This window comes from Boleophthalmus pectinirostris, unplaced genomic scaffold, assembly GCF_026225935.1.
Source record: "Boleophthalmus pectinirostris isolate CB_2022bp ecotype Guang Dong unplaced genomic scaffold, ASM2622593v1 HiC_scaffold_16, whole genome shotgun sequence".
Lineage (NCBI taxonomy): Eukaryota > Metazoa > Chordata > Actinopteri > Gobiiformes > Gobiidae > Boleophthalmus > Boleophthalmus pectinirostris.
This window is the reverse complement of record NW_026571095.1, coordinates 13,535,357-13,557,122: the sequence shown is the minus strand read 5'-3', so window position 1 is coordinate 13,557,122 and position 21,766 is coordinate 13,535,357. Positions and strand designations below refer to the sequence as shown.

At 39.3% G+C, this 21,766-nt stretch overlaps 1 protein-coding gene and 1 long non-coding RNA gene across 2 annotated transcripts; both read right to left on the bottom strand.

The window, feature by feature from the left end:
• Positions 1-1,817: 1,817 nt before the first annotated feature.
• On the bottom strand, positions 1,818-4,597 carry LOC110159818 (uncharacterized). Its single transcript, XR_002318741.2, has 4 exons — positions 4,281-4,597; positions 3,844-3,911; positions 3,193-3,270; positions 1,818-3,123 (listed from the first exon to the last, which is right to left on the bottom strand). It is a non-coding gene; the product is annotated as an uncharacterized LOC110159818 (long non-coding RNA).
• Positions 4,598-5,703: 1,106 nt separating this feature from the next.
• amotl2b (angiomotin like 2b) lies at positions 5,704-12,373 on the bottom strand. The gene is given in 12 exon segments (XM_055152071.1): positions 5,704-6,695; positions 6,919-7,050; positions 7,231-7,421; positions 7,509-7,610; positions 7,700-7,875; positions 8,270-8,565; positions 9,085-9,174; positions 9,256-9,400; positions 10,451-10,503; positions 10,506-10,609; positions 10,918-11,674; positions 12,163-12,373. Coding segments are annotated over 11 exon segments (2,073 nt in total). The 5' UTR covers positions 11,616-11,674; positions 12,163-12,373; the 3' UTR covers positions 5,704-6,609.
• Positions 12,374-21,766: the final 9,393 nt, after the last annotated feature.

The window sequence follows — 21,766 nt, the reverse complement described above, 5'->3', positions numbered from 1 at the left end:
TAGACTATGTTTGTAACACATTAATTCTCTCCAGGTCTTTTATCATTATCATTTCTTCTGTTGTGTTCAAGTAGCCCTATGTGATCTACGGATGTTGCATAACTTCAGTGAACCTGTGTTTTCCTACAAAGGTGTCATGCCTCTTAATGAAAAACCTAGTTTTAGTCTTTGCTTTAAGTAACTGCATCAGCCAAAAATAAATAAATAAAATAATAATAATAATAAAATGACAACGAACTTTGACCCTATTTTGTTCAGACTAGGTAGTTACAGAAATTACAAATATCCAATACCATAAATGAGATGCAACAATAACTGTTATCAAATGGACCATTATCCTGTTATATTTCTTGTAATTACTTTAAAGGTGCACTGTGAAACGTGTGGTGGTCTCCATCACCTGCTTGAGATGTTATTTAGTTTGTCTAATGTAGCCTACTTAGCTTATATTTACCTTTAAGAGGACTTGTGTCAGATGTAGTCTCAGTTTTTGCATGGCATAACCCTAAGGTTACCCTGGCAACCAAGTAGGCCTAAGGACACTGTTTTTATCTTGCTGCAATATATATTCCCTTTAAAACAGCCAAAGAAAATTTAATACTGGCACAGTCTATTGGTGCATACTGCCAGGTACTGTAGCTACAACTCAAATTACTGTGCAAAAAGAACATTTCATCTAATGATATAAATAAGGAATTATATACATCACTGATTTCATTGTTGAAACCCTTGAGGTCAGTTCCCTGTCTTTATATGCTTGTGTTTAACAGAAAATGTTGCCTTCAGAGGTGTAGGCTTTACTTCTTTAAGTTACTTTTTAGTCTTCGTTTAGTTGTTTTAGTCTCGATTTAGTCCTATCTTAAAGAGCCCATCTATATTATAATCTCGTTTGCTCATCAAAAACCTAGGCCTACCTGAAGTTGTGTTTTGTTGTTGTTTCATTCACACTTTTAACACACATCTTGCATATTTAGGCTGAGTTCCTCTCTCAAACTGAAAACACAGTTCCACCTTGTGATGTCATGTGGGACAGGAAATGCACCACTGTATTTTTAAACTCCAAAGACCTTCACTAGAAACATTTGGATCATTTCAGCCCTGGAATTGCCCATTTCTACAAAAGATAAAAGGTGGTTGTTAACTTGAAAACTACCGCCAGAACATTTAGCGCTTGGAGATGTAGATAGCCAACAGTCCAATGATGCAAGGTGAATGAAACAAAGCACAACTCCAGATATCTTTTGGAAGAAGCAACGACATTCTAACATGGCTTAGAGCTCAGAAGAGTACATTTTGCGTAATATTGGACCTTTAAGCTTAGCTCTGATTTAGGACCTAGTTTTGGTCCAAGTCTTGATTTGGTCCCATCCAGAAGTCATCTGTAACATTTCTTGCGGGCTGATTTATCACTTGCCTGTTTTCCTGCAGATGGCGCCATTGGATTAGAATCCACAAACAAGGCGCACCGCACCGAATGACAAATAAGAATTTGTCATTCTTTAGGTGAAGAGTACTTATGTGTTATTAGTCTGAAGTGGGACTAAACACTAAACAAGTCACATTTCAAACAGAGTTGAGAACTGAGCAGTGTCTGTGGACGAAAGACTGAGAAAGAGTGAGAAGACAGGAGCGGGTCTGGAGGCATAAGGAACACAGATTGGTCTAACAGGGGTCCACACTTCAAACTCCGCCCCTGCAGCCAGGTGTTTGGAATAAGAAATACCTGTCTGTCATCAGTCTTGTGTGATGTCACCAAGCACTTAAAAGTGCGCAGGCCACTGGAGCCAAGGCACTCATTTTCATGTTTATTTAGCCAGTTTACATTAAAATGACAAAAAGCACTAGTAGACAATATTAAAACACCATACACAGAGTTTAGTAACAAAAAGGTTTATGTAGTGTTTAGTTCCATTTTAACCAGTACATAAATTTGAATCATCAATAATTCATTTTTATGGAACTTCAGATCTAGAGGAGCATCTTAACCAATAATGCATACTTACTAGGTAACCAAATAGCTTTCTTGTGTTTTTTGCCCTGCTCTAGGCATAGTCACGTCTGACAACAGGAATTTAAGTTCCAAAAATAATTAATGAACTGTGTTATTAGGTATTTCACACGTGTAACAATCTCAGTATAACATTCACCTATAGCATCATGTGTTTTATTCATATTATTGTACTCATACATTTTTCATTTTATACATAATGTGTTTGTTTCAACACTATGGTGTATTGTTTTACTTTTATCAGTACCGTTATTAAAGATCAGATTATTTCGACCAGGATCATTTGCTCACACTTGGGTATCTTTTTTTTTTTTGGCCTTCTGAATCTTCTCCGTGTCCTGGTTTTGAACAATGTCGTTTGTGTCAGTCACATCATCACAATCCCTTGTCGTGTTTTTTCCCCAGACTCCAGTGGGTGGTAGCACTGGGTGTGGCTCTTAAGACTGACATTGTGGTTAAAAGATTTGTCACAGTGGTGACATTTATAAGGCTGTTCCCGTGTGCATGCACATGTGTGACTTTAGGTGACTTTGCTGGGTAAAAGTTCTCTTACATATTGAACACTTGTGGGGTTTCATTCCTGTGTGGGTCATTTCATGTCTCTGGAAACTGTTCCTTGTTAGGAAAACAATTCCACATATGTCACATGTATAGTATGCTGAGGCAAATATCATTGTGCAATCAGGACACTGGAATGGTTTTGGTTGATTCTAGTGGATCTCTTTATGTGCAAGTTTGTCCGGTTTAGTTTTAAAGGTGGTATAGCAATATTTACAATAATGTTCATATGTTTCACTGTGTATGTTGCAGCATACTTTAAGAGAATGTTCAGTGACACATCTCTTACCACAGACATTACAAAGATATAGTTTAATTTTGAACTCACATACGTGGTTTGTTTTGTTATAATGAAAGACTCCACAGTCAGAGCAAAGCTGCTTCATGTATGGCCCCTCTGCCTCTTCACTTTCAGATCCTTGTGTCGGAGGAAGCCATTTCTCATCTGACTTTGCCACACCTTTATTACCTTCATCCTCCTACTCTGAAACATCATCTTCATCACTGCTTTGAGTGGGTGCTTCTGGCTCACTGACATCATCTTCTATTTGGTGAAACTTTAAAGAAGAACAACAATTTTATGAGGGCAAAAATGGAGCAGTAGCAAAAAAATGTCCTAATCTTACCTCAAGAGCAACTTCTATGCCATGCTCAGCATTTGAAATGCTTCTGTACTGAGGGCATAAGTTATCCACATTTGGAATCTGAAATGTAGAAGCACGTGTCAAAACATTTATTATTGTAACATGCACGCACATGTTATTTATTACTGTGTAAAAGATTTGATGAAAGAATCATTCAGCATGCAAAAAGCAAAACACAGCTCTACTCCTGTCGGTCACAGAGCAGAGTCTGGATTCATGCAGAAGTGCAAAGAACATGTTTTCAGCCGTGATGTGTCCAGTGAGCAGTGTGCAAAATAATAAGTGTTTTTTTCACGTGCCTCAGAACTTCTCACTGTGCAGTTGTCAAGTTTATAATAGTTCAAAGGACAAAGATAGGAAAGAGATAGCGAAAAAGAAAGTGAAGTGAAATTTAAAGACTTGATTGTATAGCCTACTATACGTGCAGAAAGGCACCAACCTGAACCCACTCTGTACCTTGTGAGCATTGTGGGGAACAAAACTTGAAAACAGATATCATAAAACTTACTGAACACAAAAGCAACCAAATATATCAGTAAAATAACACTAAATCCATTATCTGACTGAGCGTCACGACTTTTGCATTGTAGCCTGGGCAGATGTTTAATGAAAGTTGTAAGATATAAAACAAACCTTTAATAAACAACAGAAGGCTGGCAGACAGGCCTCACAAGAATGCGATTTTCTTTGGCATTCTTTAACTATAGAAATAGAATAGAAGAGTATTATAATGCAACACATAGCAAACCAAATAGCGTTTATACTGCATTGTTGACGACACAAAGCAACGTTATGTAATTCCTGGCAGGGGAGGTTGTTTATTATTCTTGACTTCTTGACTTGAATATAAATATGTCATTATTTGTATTTCTAAGGAGCATTTCTCCGGCAGTGCTCGTTCACCTGCCTGTGTGCGCGCGTTCGTGCGCTTTTGGTCGGATGCTCATTGCTGACAACATCAGTGCATGTATTTATGATTCGATACTTGTGCATAATTTATTTCGGAAGCTGCTACAGAAGCAATACCTGTAGTGAGCAACAGACTTTTTAGTTGACCATTTAAAACTTACGAGTACAACAACATCAAAATGCGCGTCTGATATGGCTCCAGCTTCTGCGCAGTCTCGCCAAAATGCCCGTCCGATGTTTACCAGCATCTGTTCCATTGGAGATCAGTTTCTTGTACTTCCTTCAACAAAACAAATCCCAATGGGGCATAAATGGGGACTTCTCCATACTGTAGCTGTACTTCTCACTGTCCTCACATCTGGCGCGCGCGTCTTCTCATCGCTATTACTACTTGTTTAGCCATCGGACATGTAGTCTGTTGTAGTCTGTGTGTATTACCGCCATCATCTGGTAAGGAGCGGGAGGAGTTATAGAATTATAAGTATTAAGTCATTATTAGGCTTTATTTTACTCTTTGATCATATGTTTAGTATAATATCTACCAAGTTCAAGAAGTAGGCCTAAAGTAGATCATTTAAATGTTTGGAAATAGATAGACTAATAGATAGGCCTACATGTTTAAAAAAAGGAGGGTCAAGGAGTGGGGCTGCTGGTTAGAACAAGCAAAATATTTGGTAGTGTAATGGGGGACATATCTTCACTTTAAGGAATTTAACCTTTGACTTTCATTTATGTCCTATCATCTTTCTTCATTTCATTTCTGGGAAACAGGAGTGGAGTCCAAACATGTCCACTGCCTTTCACATCCTCAGAGGAATGTTGGCAAAGACTTCACAATGTTGTCAGTAAGTATATAAGACTAGCAAACTTCACACGATTTATGGCACCACATACCATCATTTCCTGCTCATTTTCCCATCACATCAGCTCTTGGGTAATTTTTAAAATAATCTTTATTTTATTATTATTATTTTTAAATCAAACAAATACTAATTCAATTAATGTTTTTGTTTATTATCAGTTGTAATTTATATATAAAAACACAATCACTGATTCATATTTTGTATATTTTTAAAATAAACTCACTCCACAATTAAATTATATCTTGCCATGTGTGGTTCATTCAGTCAATCCAAAATATAACCAACATATTATTATGTTATTATAGACTAAATTAAAAATGTTGTGTACTGGCATGTTTGGTTGTTGTTGTCACGCTCAACAAAGTATTAAGAATGTTGATTGTTTAGAAAAGGTGTACGGCAGCAAGCAGGAATTTGAAAAGGTATTAGCGGCGGATTAATCTGGGAGAAACTTCTTTGTCACATATAAGGTTACGTGTCCCTGTGAGAATGTGATCTATGTCAAGCACGCTCCCGATGGCAAGAGGAGAACAAGAGAGCGGGCCACTCGAGAAAGTTGAACCCAAAAGAATGCAGCTCTGGTATTCATTAATGAAGAGCCCTCGCCTTAGTGGTGGAACAAGAGCACACAGGACAACAAAGAAAGAAATCTTCATCATACTGTGACTTACCACAATGTTTATGATTACACTAAACTAAAAAAATAATAATAATAACAGGCATATTTTAACATTTTACTGTTTATGAAATGTTGCATTCAACTGTAAAAACCTTCATATTGTTTGAAGTTCACAGAAATGTCACATGGAATTAACACTTGTATACAGGTAGACAAGACCGTGATTGTCAGAACATAACTCTTTGGCATTTAGCTCATTGCAATATCTAAAATAATACAAATATCTGTAAAAATACATATATAACAATATATTAATAAACTTAACCTGTTAGTTTAGAAGCTCACAGTAAACACAGAGTAGTTTTCCTCCCCCTCCAGTGGCATTCTGACCTGCAGAGCAGCCACGTTACTTTCACAATATTATCATACAAGCAAACATTTTGTCAAGAAGTACTTTTGTTTAATAATATACTAGGCACCTTCTGGTCACAGAGCCATAAACCTCTGTAGATCCAGCTACAGAGGCTAAGGGAATATGACAGACTACAGGAGCAATAAGTGTTATCACGTTATCAATGATGGGAATAGATTCCAGATCTGAATTGGGATTGCTGAGAATTATAACTTGACAAGGAGGGGAATGCAAGTCTGTGCGCCACATATATTATATATTTTAGAAAATGTAGAAACCACAATAAATATCTAGCTTTTTTCAGTTGGGAAATAATATTTAAGGATGGGGAAAGCAGCAACATTTCACATATATACTATAGAGAATATAAATATTTTGGCATTCACTCTGAGAAAACATGTTGTCCTATTACAATCCAAAATACTGTCCAAGTACCTCAGATGTGTCTCCTCTCTGTGGCTGTGCACACTGCCAGCAGCTGCTCAGCCAGAGGTCAAGGGTGAGTCAGAGCACAGCTCTGGCCCAAAGATCTGTCCTTTTTCAAACTTTCTTTTGTCATTCACAGACACTTGCTCAGTGTCCCATTTCCAGATTATTTAAATAAAGATTTCCACAGCCTCTGTCTCCAATTCATCCAAGCCTTTGAATGGGTTTAGTAGCAACTTTTTAGGCACTGCCTTCTCTGAAAAATAAAGACAAAATAAAAATATTGAAACAAAAAATTCATGCTCAAATGCAATAACAAAGTTGATCTAACCATACACGTATATTAAGGCTCAAAAAAATAAACCTTGACCTGCCACATACAAGGGCCTACATAAATTGAAATGCACTTATGTACATATTGTTTATTGTGTGTATGCATCTTAGAGAGAAAACCATAGAATAAATAATCATATTCTTACCAGTGTTAAGCTTTGTTAGACTTGAAGCCAGTTTGGCTTTAGTTCCTGTCACCGGTCGCTCCAGAGTCCCCGGCTCAGATTGTGCAGAGAATTGTCTATTTGGAGAAGTCTGATCGTCTGAAAGACTCTTCCCTGAAAGACATAATTGAAAAGGCTGTGTAAATAAATAACTCAGAGATGACAAGGTTGCAGTGTAACAGGGTATGGTGAGTACAAATATGACCAACTCAGTAATGTGCAACACACAGTGGGCCATGGCTTTGGTATCATCAACCATAAACGATTCAAACAAGGCAACATAATATAGCTCACCTCTGCTCTTAGTGCTGCTGATGCCAGTGCAGATCACAGGAGTGGAGGAGGCTGGTCTCAGAGGTGCCCCTGTGGTACTATAGAGATTTGCAGGACTGTCTTCCCTTTTCCTTTGGTCCTGGTGTAACCGCTGGTTGAGGATTTTTATTACAGCATCCTTTTCCAAAATCTGGGCATAAAGAGCCCGAATTCTACAAAAGATAAAAGACAGCATTTTAGTTAACAACTGCAAAGCACTTGGTTGCAGAATTTCATAACTATATAGATTTAGATTGTACCTGTTTTCCATCTCTTGATTCCTGTAGTCTGCAGGCGGTAGGTCATCATTGAAACTATTGTTAGAGGAGTGGCAGGGTGAGTGGTTAATGATGGTGGTGTCCCTGCAATCAATGGTAAATTACAGGTTAATTTAGGTGAAAAATAAGTATATGTTATAAGGTGCCACAAAAGAAGTCAATTCCTTTCTTACCTCTGAGCGGCAGCAGTTGCAGCCACCTCCATTGCAAACTGCCTCATAGTGCTTTCCTCTAAATACTTCTGTTCCCAGCGCACCATGTCTGCCTCCAGGGCTAAGATCCGCTCCTCCTTTTCCTGAAGACGTTCTTGGAGAGAGCTCATAGTTGTTCCTGGGGGCTGTGTCTGCCTCTGTAAGAAAAAAGCACAAGAATTAAAACTACTGATCACTTTTAGCCATAATTTACAAGAGCTGGTGTATACAAAGGATTTATAAATGTCACATAGCCATTTTTAAATTAAAAATACCATAACTGAAAATAGATTACTGTATATTGCCATTATAAGACAGAGCAGAAGAATATTGCAGTTTATAATTAGTAAAATGTCTTTTTTAAAATAAAGTTGCAATATCTTCTTGGAGACAACTATTCTAGATGGCGCCTCCAAAAAAGATATGAGTTGGGTCTGTACAAACTCGTAACTTTCTATTTACTTTACTATTTACTTTACATTCCATTTATTGATTGAAATGTTCCGCAGCAAGGCTTTATATTATATAATGTTGTGTATGGTTTTGCTTTACCTGCTGTGCCCTCAAGGTGCGCAGCTCCTGCTCTAGTCTCGTCCTGAGCTTCATCTCGAGGCTTTCCCGTTTCTCACAGGTGGACTGCAGCTGTGCCAGGGCACTCTGCAGCCTCTCCACCTTCTCCACATACGCCCGCTTCCGCCTGAGCTCCTCCTCCAACTGTCGCCCTCGCCCCAGCGCAGTCTCCAGGGCATCCTCCAAGCGCTTTGCTTTCAGGGTCTGCTCCTCTGCCGTCGACCTCAGACGCTGTAGTTCCCGTTCCATGCGCTCACGTTCACTGTTCTGCTCTTCATCTATGACAAAAAGAATTTATTACAGCAACTGTGGTTTATAGCTAATTCCCACCATAGCATGAAACTGATCCTTTCTATGAAGCTGATAATAAGTACCAGAGCCCCCAACATGGAGCCCAGTGTTCTTCATTAAGTGAAGCACTCTCGGTATGTTGAGAGGAAGACAGAAGAGGAAGGCGGTGAAAGCTGCCCTATCCCTTTGACCCACATAGCACACAGCATTCCTCATCAAGACTACATAAACACAGCTTCCCTACTTTTAACACAGACAATATGAATCACAGGTAGGGAAGCTAATTTGACCACTTTCATAGCTGCTCTGTCAATTTATGGTTCCTTTCAGGGGGCCATTTAGATTGAATTCTTCAGTTTAAGCCTCCTTACAAACAAGCTGAGGTTATGCAAGTAGAATTCCTACTCCAAGTAGAAGTCCTCAACTACAAATGAGCCTCCTTCACTTTGCTACAATCCAATCATACATGTGGATAGTTAAGAAAGCAGGGAACACGCAATACTCACTTTGTTCAAGGAGTTTAGCCATGATGTGCTGGTTGTGGTCTGCGGCCTGTGCTTCTTTTGCAACATGCGATCTGGCATTTTCCAAGTTTTCTGTGACAAATTTAGATCTTGGTTAGCACATCCACTTTTTTTTACACCAGTAGTGAGTGAGAGTTCTTTAGAGGCTCATACCTCTTAGGTCTCTGTTAAAATCCTGAAGTCTTCTGACCTCAGCCACCAGCCTCCTCCTCAGTGTCTGCTCCAGAGTTTCCCTCTTTGTGCTGCCCTTCATTAGGGTTTCATAGGCCTCAGAAATGCGCTGGATCTCCTGCTCCAACTGGGAAGTGAAAGGAAAGGGGGAAGGACAAGGAATACAGAAATAGAAAAGTGGAAAGAGGACAGTTTTGGTTAGCCTACTTTATTTGCCAAGGAGTAACTTTGGAGGAGTTTTGGTTCATGTTTTAACAGAACACAGACTACATGTTTATATAGGGGATTGTAAAGTACACTTAGCCAGTATGTACAGTATGTTTGTGGTATAATTTGGAGAAGGAATTTTAGTCTGCACCACTCCCTGTGTGACTGATTTATATCTACATTCCTGAGGCTGATAGCTCATGTTCCAGGTGTGAGTGCATAAAAAAGCTTGTACACAACACAACTTCACAGCACACACACACACACATATACACACACACACACACACACAGTGTAAAAGGATTCTGGGAAGGCTGCCAGCACGCGGAAGGTGTACATGCCTGTGCCTGGGCTGTGGAGACTGCAAAGAGACACCCACCATTACAGCAGTCACACAGGCATGTTTACTCAGGGCTGCGGCGGACGGGGAAAAGTTTCCAACCTCAGCAATTACCATTCTTTAAGGCTGAGACCAGGGTAACCATGTGACATAACTCCAGCACAGTGCAATAAGATTTACAATGATTGGCTTAAGGTGTCAAATGACTGTTGTAAAAGGAGGCACGACATCATGTTTTAGCCCTGTTTAGTAGTGATAGTGAAAGGCAGTTAGGGAAGAAGAGACACCAAATGACTACTGAGTGACAAGTGATGACTGAGATGGAAACTAAGGAGCACATATTTTGACTGCCACTGGGTCAGCTCCACAATAAGTCCAGTGTGTAAACAGCGCAACAGTCACCCATGCTATGAAATGTGGCAGCTGCGGGTGTCCTCTGCCCTTCCAGATGGGCAAGTGCGTGCAGGATTAGCTGACAACTGCTCACTGGGGTTGTGTTATGTTGACAGGTGGGTAAAAAGACTATAGTGCACACACACAGACACACACAGACACATCAAGTGTTTCTGTTGTAAATATTCAGTAAAACATGTGTCAAGCTGGTAGATGTAACAATGATGTTCTTTTTACCTTCTGAATACGCCCTCCTTTCTCTCTGTGGACTTCTAGCTCCTGTCTCAGCTCTCATTCTCCATCAGCAATAGCTCCACTTGGTTGGGCTCCTCCAAACCAGCAGGTGGCAGGCTGTGTAATGAGCCATAGCCAGGGACATCACCTGGCTGCTCAAACCTAGAGAAAGAAATAAAAGGAGACACATTAGCAAGGCTTCATGTTTGCTGACTTAAAGCCTACATCAGAAATACACATGGTTTCATCAGCAAGACAATGCCAGCATGTTAAGCTCTCTTGTTACAATGAGCAAAGCATTGCAGACATTCTTGGACTTGTTTTGCTTGAGTCTATTTTCAAGAAGGAAACTTGATTGGTTCACATGGAGAAACGTAGAGTGACTAACTTTAAAGGCATGAGGTGTTATAGCGTGTGAAACAAACTTGACTCCTACGCTCCACAGATTGTTAACATTTCTCTGCTGATGCCATAAGTAGTGTAAAATGAGTAGGTCCTGGTAGTACCTTTGCACTGGCTCTTGGAACTGGTGAGGGATAAATCCTTGGCCCTGAATGGGACTTGAGTACTCTGGAGGAGGGCAGCGTTTGTCCTGGCCTGGTGGGCTGTAGTAAGGCAGCTCCGGGTAGCTGTGAGAAGTGCTTTTGAGTGCTTCTGCTTTGGCCGTGTCAATCCTTTCAAGAGACATCTGCATACGCTGCTCACTCAGAGATCGAGCATGGTTGCACTTCAGGTCCATATGGTCTGCCTCTGCGTGGAAGGCCCCCTCATGGAGCTGCATGACTGGGCCTGTGGGGTCCCAGTGTGAGGCCAGGTACTGAGAATGGACCTTTGCCTGGTCATATGTAGGTAGGGGTTCACCATGGTGCTGGAAAAGCTGGAAGGTGCTCTCTGAGTGCTGGTAGTCCCCTTGATGCTCCTGGCCCTGGGGCTCCTGTCGGGCTGATAGCTGAGGGGACGAGGGCTCCTCTAGGGTCAGACTCTCCAGAGATGAGCGGGGGCTTCGGCTCATATCTCCTCCACTGCTCGGTGCACTGCCGCTGCCTCCGCGCAGTGCCTGCTGCTGGATGGCCAGTAAGGTGCGTGCGTCTGTGGGGTTTCCATATCGGAGCTGTTCCTGGATGAGTCTGTGCAGGACTGTGCCAGAAGGCTCCTCTGTGGATGACATAGTGCTCTCTTTTCTATCTATGGGACTGATCCAAAGTCTCAAATAGATCTGCTGTAAACCTGTGTGAGAATGAGAAAGTTAATTAGTATTACTGTGATATGACATTGATAAATACAAACACACATTGCCCTACATGCCACTTTAAGAACAAACACTGCGGCCATAGAAATCAAAATATAGACTGGAAGTTGTATGCCCATCGAGATGCCTTCCAAATTCATAAACAATTTCTGTAATTAATGTGCAATCAGGCAAGAAAACACTTCCCAACAGCGACAGTGCAGGTATGTGGACACATTTTCCATCGCAGGCAAAAATGTATGCGCCAAAAATTCCTATCTCACGGGGGAGCAAAAGCACACAAACCGCGTAAGAAAAGAATTAACTTTTTAACAACGAGCGTCCTAGAACTTGTTTAAAGCTATCAAACTAACTTTTGAGTCAAACTACATGTATATTCGAACAACATGGCCTCGTTCACGGCACTTTAATTCCGTTTTTAAGTCGTTATGCTGTGTTTGAATAAAAAGGAAAACATTGTTCTTACCAGCTCACGCGCTCATCATGGTAATATCCTTTTAGTTGAGTAAAATGTCGTTTTTCCGGAGTAGTTCCAACTTAAACGTGCCTCATATTAGACGTAGTGCTTTGGTCCTGCCTCGCTGTGAAATGACTGTGGAGGGAAAGAGCGGCGATAATAAGTAACCGAGGCAAGGAGGGACTGAGGTCGGAATGCCAGGAATGTAAAACGCGAGCTCCCTCGGGGATCAAAAGCGTAAAACCACACGGGAGGGAGGGAGGCCGGGGGAGGGGCGCTGCGCAGGCGGCCGTGGCTCAGGCAATAGTCGTAATTGTACTTTTACCTTTTTTTTGCCATGGGTAACCTGACATTTATTAAAGAGTAATCCCAGTGCAAACTGCAGTTGCAGAATAGAACTATAATAAGGTAACTCAAAGAGAAGGGATAACTATTCTGGGAAACACGTTGCCATTGAGACTTTGGATGAACTTGGAAATGGTTGTGGCATATGCGTAGGGAATACCAGGCCCATATTTTTTGCTGGGTAAACCCTGCAGGACACCATAGTGTCTAAATAGTCTAAATATCCTTTCTTTTTTATACGGCCTCCTATGATGGGTATAATACCATGGGCCTTTTCCCATGTTTATGTTTAACGTTTTAAGCCATCTTGTGTGTAATAGCATCATATTTTCTTTTTGAAAGAAGATAGAGAATATAAAAAAGATAAAGATATTTTTTCCGTATGTGCCCTGCACTGAGGGGAACATTTACTGCAGGTCACTGATGGTGTGTTGAAGTGAATGCGCTGGATGCCACGCGCATGTGTCCTGGTGTGGTGCGCAGCAGCTGTCCTCTGGAATCTGAAGTCTGTATAGGTCTATGCTCTAACACACCCAGGCTTTGTATCCAGTGACACACTGCAAGCTGCAAAACTGAGCCTTTGGGATGCCACCCGCAGGAATTGTATCTGGCTTAAAATTGACTGGCTCAAAGCCTTGTTGCAGGAGTGCTAACTCTTGGGGCAATACATTTATGTCAAATTATAGTAAATAGAAAAAACAAACAAAAAAAATTCTTAAACTTTTTATTTGCTGGTGTCCCATGTGCATTGTTTGAGCTCTCTTTTTTTAGTTTTAAACTATAGGTGTGAAAGGAGATCCTGCTCGTAGTAGGGTTTAAGTATTATGACTGCAGTAAATTGTTCATTATGACAATGCAAATAAATGATACTATGTTTGACAGTAATACATGAGTAAATCATCAATTTAAGTAGTGCTCCTTTGAAGAGATAATCCTCCTGCCTCAAGGTGGAAAGCAAGCCTTCATGATAAGTGTTTGCCAAAAGACAAGACCAGCTATTTATTATTCTCTTAAACTGTAAAGCATGCCTATACTGAGTATCTCAGTACTGAATAACTTTGGAATAGCATGGAATAGCGTTGTTATACTTTAACTAATCTGTTATCATTAATGCATACTCGTGTGTAATTTGTAGTGTTTTCATTGCTATTCAGAGCACCAGAAATGAGTGCAACAAACAGGTTACAGTAATTGATTATTGTGCTTCGTGACCAGTTGCCTTGGGCTGATGATCTCATTAGACCCAAAAATCTATAGGGCCCAGTGAATTGGTATTGACCACACAGCGGTTTGTCCTCTGTCATCTTCCTGATTGTCTCTCCTTAAGTGAGCACACCCACATTCTCGTCATGTTTGTGATGTGTCCTAAAACAGGACCTGGTTAAAACATGCAGACACTGTGTCTCTGGGGGTGGCTCTCACACGCAGGCGGCTGGTCAGCACCACATTGGAGCATGTTTGCATTTCACTGTCACATCCGCACTGTCCTGAACCCAAGCCCTACCTCTCTAAAGTCTGCTTGGTCACTTAACACCAGCTCATGACTTCCTCTGTTGCTGTGGCTGGTCATTGCCCCTGGCCATTCATTGTAACACGTTTCCTCTTTAACCTCCAGAAGAATGCAGGGCCAACCCCTTTGAAAATGAAGACACATTCAGAAACTCATTACAATAGATCAAGATCTAAAATAGTGGGCCACAAAAATTCTTGAGTGTCTACACAAACCCAGACAGTGTATTTTATAAATAAATCTCCCTTGTTTACGTGGAAAGGCCTCAGTGCAGTGACTGCTCGAGGACACCTTTTAAATTAAGACACAACGTCTCTGTTGGTATTTTTGAGGTTTTAGTGGAAACATGACACAAGCAAGACAATGTGGAGTCAAACTACCAGTTTCTGAATTGGAAAGTCTGAGTTAAAATTTAAACCAGACATTGTAAGAATAACTTTTAAAGAAATTAGTGTGTGCTTATGAGGTATAACTACTTTAGGATCATATAACGTTTTGTCAAAGAGATACTGAATTTAAATGGAACAGCCCTGGTTAAATAAATTTATGTCATGTTATTCTTGTCATTGCTATTAACATTTCTATCAAGTAAATCAGTTATAATTTTCCTATGAACTATGTGTGCTGTTGAGGGTTAATGTCATGGTGATCATACAAGAAATATGAACAGTCAAAATAAGGAGACAAGTCCACAGTGATAAATGATTACCTGTGGACAATAGTGATATAGAGTAATGTTATGACTCCACAACAGTGTTCCTTGAACTAGAATGTTGGAGGCTAGGTCATATATCTTTACCATTGCAAGACTTGTGTGTGCTTTCTCCATTGTATGATAACTGATTACTTTGATAAGTACTGTATGTGCCTTGCATTTGGGAGGCTGGTTTGGTCTGCCTTGTTGAGCTTGTGGTTTTATATTGGCCAGAACTGTTGATGTCACTCCTGGAATATGAATGTGACAAAGTTTTATCTAGACAGAGATGTCCTTATATTTTAGATAAATGTAGGTGACAAGTTCAGTTCATTTAGATATTTGATTTGCTTTATATGTCTCTCTTTTGTATCTCTTATGCTGTTATGCACATAAAAGTCAGATTTGGAAATTAGGTTAAACTGGGCCCAATCTAACTAATGTGCTGGGGGGGGTCTTTGACAGAGATGGACAGTGTGGGAACAAGTGTGACAAAATAAAGCACAAGGTCATCTGATAGGGCAGCCCTGATGAGGAATGTAAGCGATAGTGTTGGATTCCTCTCACATCCACAGACAGCTTCCTCTGTCTCACAATACACAATAGACAAGGACAAGGTGCAGTGCACTCCAGCAGTATCCTGTTCTCAGGAAACCTCTGACTACCCGCTTCCCATGTCTTTGAGTTTCCCAAAGCTTGGTGTGAAATCAAAGGCTTCAGGATTCACCTTAATCCTCTCCTGCTATAGATCTACATTTAGACATAAAGCTCTCTGTCTCTGGTTTGTAGACCTTTTCTGCTGTTGAAAAAGTCCAAGTTTCAATACTTTTCTGTCCTTGTTTACTTTGTTAACGGCATAGTATGTCACTTTCTGGCACTTCAAGCTGCTCTTTTCATCACAGAAAAACATACTACATAAATTAAGTTCAATTAAAACTATACGGAAGATTGTCCATGGACACAGACATGTGTTACTGCAAACTGTGGAAGATTAAAGCCAAAGGAACATTTCCATGGAAATAAGAAGGAGGCCAAATAAATTAGAGTATATTTTAGAGATTTTTTTGTGTGCAATACAACCAAAATAATAATAAATAAAAAACAACAACAAAAAAACATGCTTTTATTGTAGTCTACTTTAGCTAAGAAGATACAAACTGTGGCTTTAATTGATAGTCATGAGATGGACGAATTAAGAGCCTGGTGGGAAAAGTTGGTATATTATTTTATTATTTGACTAATAACTGAGAAAAAAATTGGCTTGAACATATACCTCTGAACTAAAAAAAGCCATTTCCCCTTTCCCTATTGAAGATAAGAGGAGAAATCAGGGCTTGTCGGAGCCTGTCGAACCCTTTTGCTACTGGAGGGAATTTCCAGAAGTTCAGAGCAAACTGACTTCATACATGAGTCAGAATTGGATGATGGTTCAGTGTGGAGATGACAAAACAGATGTGAGTGATCTTACCTGAGACAGGTAAAGAGAAATATATAGTAAATCACTCTCAAAACACAGGCCAAGGCCTCAAGCTTAAAATAGATTTTGGGAAAAACACAGACATGAAAAAATACTGAAACTGAATTTGCTCTCTCCCAGAAAATGCAACTGGTATGTTCCTAACCATTACTATATCTAGACCATTACTGAAAAAAGTACTTAGACTTAGACAAACACAGTAACTCACTGTTACGGCACCAGGTCTTCAGTTCTAATTTTTGTGTGTTTTATATTATTTTGCTGAGCTGTCCTGATTCCTGCTGTGGGAGTCCTGGCCCATGATTGGTGGGGCATGTCTACGCCCACCTCACCTGCAGCCGCTGCCCCCTATTTAAGGAGATTGCCAGCACCTGTTCGGGGCTGCTGGCCTTGGTGACTGGTTTACCATTTTGTGTTTGTGTGTGTTTAGTTCTGTAGTTTGGTTCTGTTTTGTACCTTTTTTAATTTTGTTACTCGATTCTGTTTGTGGGTTTATGTGGTTTTACTTTGGGGCACTTGTGTTTTAATTTTGTGTGTTTTTGTGTAAGCCTGCGTGACCCATTTTGTGGCACAAAACTCGTATGTTAATTCTGTTGTTTTGTTCTTAGTTTAGGTTATTTTCTGTATATATTTTAGTTTGTTTTGTTAATTTACCTGTCATCCCTGTTAATTAAACATTATTTATTTAAGATAAGATAAGATATGCCTTTATTAGTCCCACAGTGGGGAAATTCCAGTGTTGCAACGCACAATTTCAGAACAGCAGGAAAAGGTAACACAGATAATAAATAATAGCTTAAAAATAATTTAAAAATAGACTTAAAAATGTATTCCATTTAACTTTTTTTTTTTTTTTTTTGTTACTTCCCTCAACCCAACAGCCTGGGTTGTAACACTCACACATTACAATATATTGTAATAACAAAAGATAAATGGTAATAATAAATTCTAAAAAAAATAACAATAGTAAGAGACTGGTGTCAAATAAGTCATATTTATATACACGTACTTGTACAAGTAGAAACAAAATAAAATATAGACGTAAAGTAATGATAATCTCGGCTATATACAGCCCATAAGAAAAAAAGTGCAAAGATGATATGATGATGACAGGACATGGGGCAATCTGTTACATAAGGGTGAGTTGTTGTACAGTTGTATGGAGTGTGGTATCAACATAGTCCTCAAACAGCTAACAGTATTTTTCCTTCAAAAGATTAAAAATTATGAAGTAAGTACTAAGAAAAATTGGCAGAACTAACACAAAATGAAAATTCTTGGGAAAATAAGTACTGCCTTTAGGCCCTGCTTAATGGCATTCAAAGTGAAAGAACTATGACAAACATGTTCTGTATGTATGCTCTATGAATGTTTGTCTTCACTTGCTGTTGACATTAGAAGAACAGCCATTCTGTTTTGTTCATATAAAGAGCAGTTGACATAAAGGGCCACAAATGACTAATGATTTTAGATAAAACTCTTCAGACTTTTGGGGAGTGTGTATTTTTGCATTGTGCTTATTACAGTTTCATGTTGACATTACTATAGCAACATAAGTGCCTCCTGTATTCTTAAAACACCCGAATACTTGGCCTCTGTTCAGTACAGACACATCAGTCATACAGGGCTGAGGGCAAATAGTTTAGTGTCACTGTAATCATGTTGCCTTTTTGCTGTTTTCACTGGTTTCTTCTATTCATTAATCTTTTTTTTTTTTACACATCTGGCAGAGGTTTACATTTCTGACAGTTTGAATATACGTTATTAAGTAAAATGATTAGCTAACGTAAACTGGGATAACAAGACAAAAGACATACAGTTGTTCAGTGAAGAATGTCAACATGGAAAGGTGAGACCTGTGTTGTGTATACCACTGGTCAACTATGGGCATAAAAGTCCTAAAATAAGTAGAACTAAAGAAATAGATTAGACAAGGGCAAAATACATGAATATATAATGCATTTTAAATTAAGGAAAGCTGAAACAACACAAGCAAAAGCAAGAATATCTAGAATAGTACATCCAAATTGTAAAACATCTAGAAAAATGTGTAAAACAATGTCAATAAAATGATAAAAATGGACTAGATCTGACCAAATGGCACAGTTTGTGTTAAAACAATACACAGACATAATAACAAACAACTGACACAGCAGCAGCTAGCCAGTCAGCCTGTCCTAAAAGAGCCCAGCCCCCCACAGGGCCACTGCTGTCCCGGGAGGTCACCCAAATGCCACCCATTCATTTGGGCCCCAGCTCTGCCTGTGCTGCTGAGGCTGCACATAGCATGTGATCTGATGGCTCTGGCCAACAGCGAGTAGAAAGAGAGTGAGAGTGGGGTCTGTGTCTATGAGCTCAGCACTGTAAATGTACCAGGGGCTTTCCATGGTCCACCCGCAATGAAGGGAATGTAGGCTAGCTATGTGTGAGGGTATGATAAAACAGAGGAGCTGTGTGGTGAGATGGTGTCCAGGTTATATAGATTACTATCAAATTTATCTGTAATCTAGTAAACTGGATGTGGCCTTTATAATCTTGGCTAACTTATTAAATACCATTTGCCTGGCAAATGGTATTTATTCCATAATGAATGAATGATGTGCATTTTTATGCAGATTGATTTCAGTCTGGTCCCTGTGGAGGGTTTGTTGCATTTCAAACACGGCCTAACTTGATCATGCATTCAGATTTCTTTATTACAGTGACACAGGTGAAATAAAGGAGCTCATGGGTCAACTACTATTTGCAAATAAGACCAAATTTATCTCAACTCATATTAACAGGTATAGTGTTTTGCCCATTGATTGTGCAGAAATCAATGCAATGTTTTTCAGTCCTGGTGACCAGAGTCACATCTTTGTACAGTATTGAAAAACTCTGTATTCTGGATCCCAAGCAAAAATGCCATGAAAAAGATGATAACTTTCCAAAGTTGTGCACACTAAAAAGTTACAAACCCACATGTCCTGCTAAGCCATCTGTTGGGTCTCAGTGCACACTGAAAGGTTAAATGAAACTATAATTCTCCAATCATTCAGGAAACATTCAAATAATTCTAAAGAGATTTTCATGGTTACAATGCTTTACTTTCCCCTGTCTGTTGTTGAAATTATTGCATAAAAATAGCTTGGTTGAAACAGCTATTTCAACCAAGAAAGTTAAATGTTTTTCACTACTAGCTAGTTTATTAGTCAGTCCCTCACTGTGTTAAGAGTAGTTTACATTTATCACAAGAGGAAGACAGTTCAGAGCTGTTAACAATAGCTTCATGTCCTTGTTTGACACGTCTGACTGTAGTAAATAGCTGACACAATCGACTGGGAACCAGTTTCTCTCCTTGAGTCACTGTCCACCTATTATTAAAATCAAATTCAAAGAATTTTGAAATCTGAATTCTGGAAAAAAAAATCATTATGTTTCCACTGACTACCAGTAAATGAGCATGATTCAGCTGTGAGATATGTTAATGGATAAAACCCCCGGCCTGAGCGTGTTTGCTACCACATAAAGACTGTATTGTAGGGGTCATAGAGAACCACTGTCTCATATCTTTGACTATTTTTACATCGGCTCAAGAAAAATATCTATTTTGAGACGAATTCAAATGAACAGTCACAATGAAAAATATGATTTGTTCTTATTCCAGTTGAAAAAAATTTGCTTTGACCTACTTTGATAATGCAGTCCTCTTCAATCTAGTCATTATAACCCAGTTTTATCAGCAGCATCACTTGATCATTAAACTAGTATGAAAGTATTCATACATTTACTTAAGTTTTTTTTTTCTTATGCCTTACAAATTAGGGGTACCATAGGAGTTGGAGCCTACCCCTCTAAGTATGACCCCGAGCTGGAATTGGATAATGAAATGACAGTCAGGGGGTGATCAAGCCTGAGATTGAACACTGAACCAGGATAATACAATAATGTATTTAAACATCATGGTTACATTCAATTATAATTAACAAATAGAAGAACACCATCTTTAGATGTACAATGTCTTTCTTTTAACTCTGAGAAGTAAAAATGCATTTGCTTTGCATTAATCTACTGTAAGTACATCCACTAAATTATGTGTTTGTCAATGGCCAGTCTTATTAGATTTCAAAAGCTAAGCAAGGCCTGGTTAGTACTTGGATGGGAGACCCCTGTGAATACCAAGAGCCAAAGTGGGATTGCAGTGGCTCTAGTGCAAACTGTCACTTATGAAATCCTTAGGTAAGACACTTGGCACACATTGTCTAGTATGAATGTAGTAGAGTGTGTAAAATATATATTTATTTTCTCCTCTCCAGGCAGGCGTTGCAGATTTGCAACCGCTAAATTCCAATTACCTACTTACTCCACATCCATATTTTATGAGCTTTTTTTACTCGGGAGCCTTTTCTCCCATCCATGCTGATAAACATGGATGATGCAGACTGTGCAAGAATGGATAAACACAAACGGCCTGCCAGAAGTGCAAAGTACTTTTGTTTTTTACAAAGGATAAAAAAGTCAGGATTGTGTATTACTACCTCATATTATAATTTTCCCCAAATATCAGATTTTTCCTGATACTAAAAATTAATTTGAGCCTGAGAGGGTTAATGACATCACAAGGTGGAACATGGCATTTGAGCTGGAGATGTAGACAGTTTTATTAGAATTATCAGAATTATTCAAACATGTGTGAATGTTCAAGTATGTTTTTGAGGAGGTAACAGAATTCTGACATGCCTTAAAGCTCACAGTTTTGTATATATAGGCCCTTTAAAGTGAGATCAAATAAGGATGTATGATGTATGAATCAGCCACAGGGATTACTGAAGAAATATGAAAGGAGGAATCTCCTGGCAAATATGGACCTATCAATCCTGAATGTCAAACTTCAAAGCGTGTAGTGTCCCATTGAAGCAGCAGCATGTCACAGCTCTGGCATATTTACAGTACAAAAGGGAACATTCACATCTGCAAGCTTTCATTCCCCCTGCCTGTAATTCCTACTCGGGACAGGGCCATGATCACAGGCAGTCCAGTTAGCAATGTTGTCCCAAAGAAGAATGCAAACAGCAGAGGAGTACTTCCCAGAATTCCCAGTTGAGGATCTTTCTGGAATGCCCTAATGAGCCTTGTCCGCGCTGTTTACAGTTCCAGTCCGGCAGTAACCCTACAATCTTCCATGCCAGTGTATGATTATCCCAACTCCTCTGAGGACGCAAATAGTGAGAGTCACAACGAATATTCTCATACTGCAAACAATACATTTCTGCAACCCAGTTTCATAAAAGTAGGGACACTGTCTAAAATGTAAATTTAAGTTATATAATAAGTACTGCATGATACTCTAGCACTGCGCTAACTGAAGTAGGTTTTCATGATACTAAAAAACTAAATTTTCAGAGTTAATAAAAACACATTTTAAAAATAACTGTATTTTATAATATTATATCTTTTATGTAATGTTACCATGTGGTCTTATACTAGTACTAGATCAAGATCATACCAAAATTATTCAGGATTGATCCAGTTTCGTCCTGTTTGCTAAAGCTTAAAGTTTAAAAGTTTCTCTTCTAATCTTCACCCCCATTTTACTCTTAACGTGCCC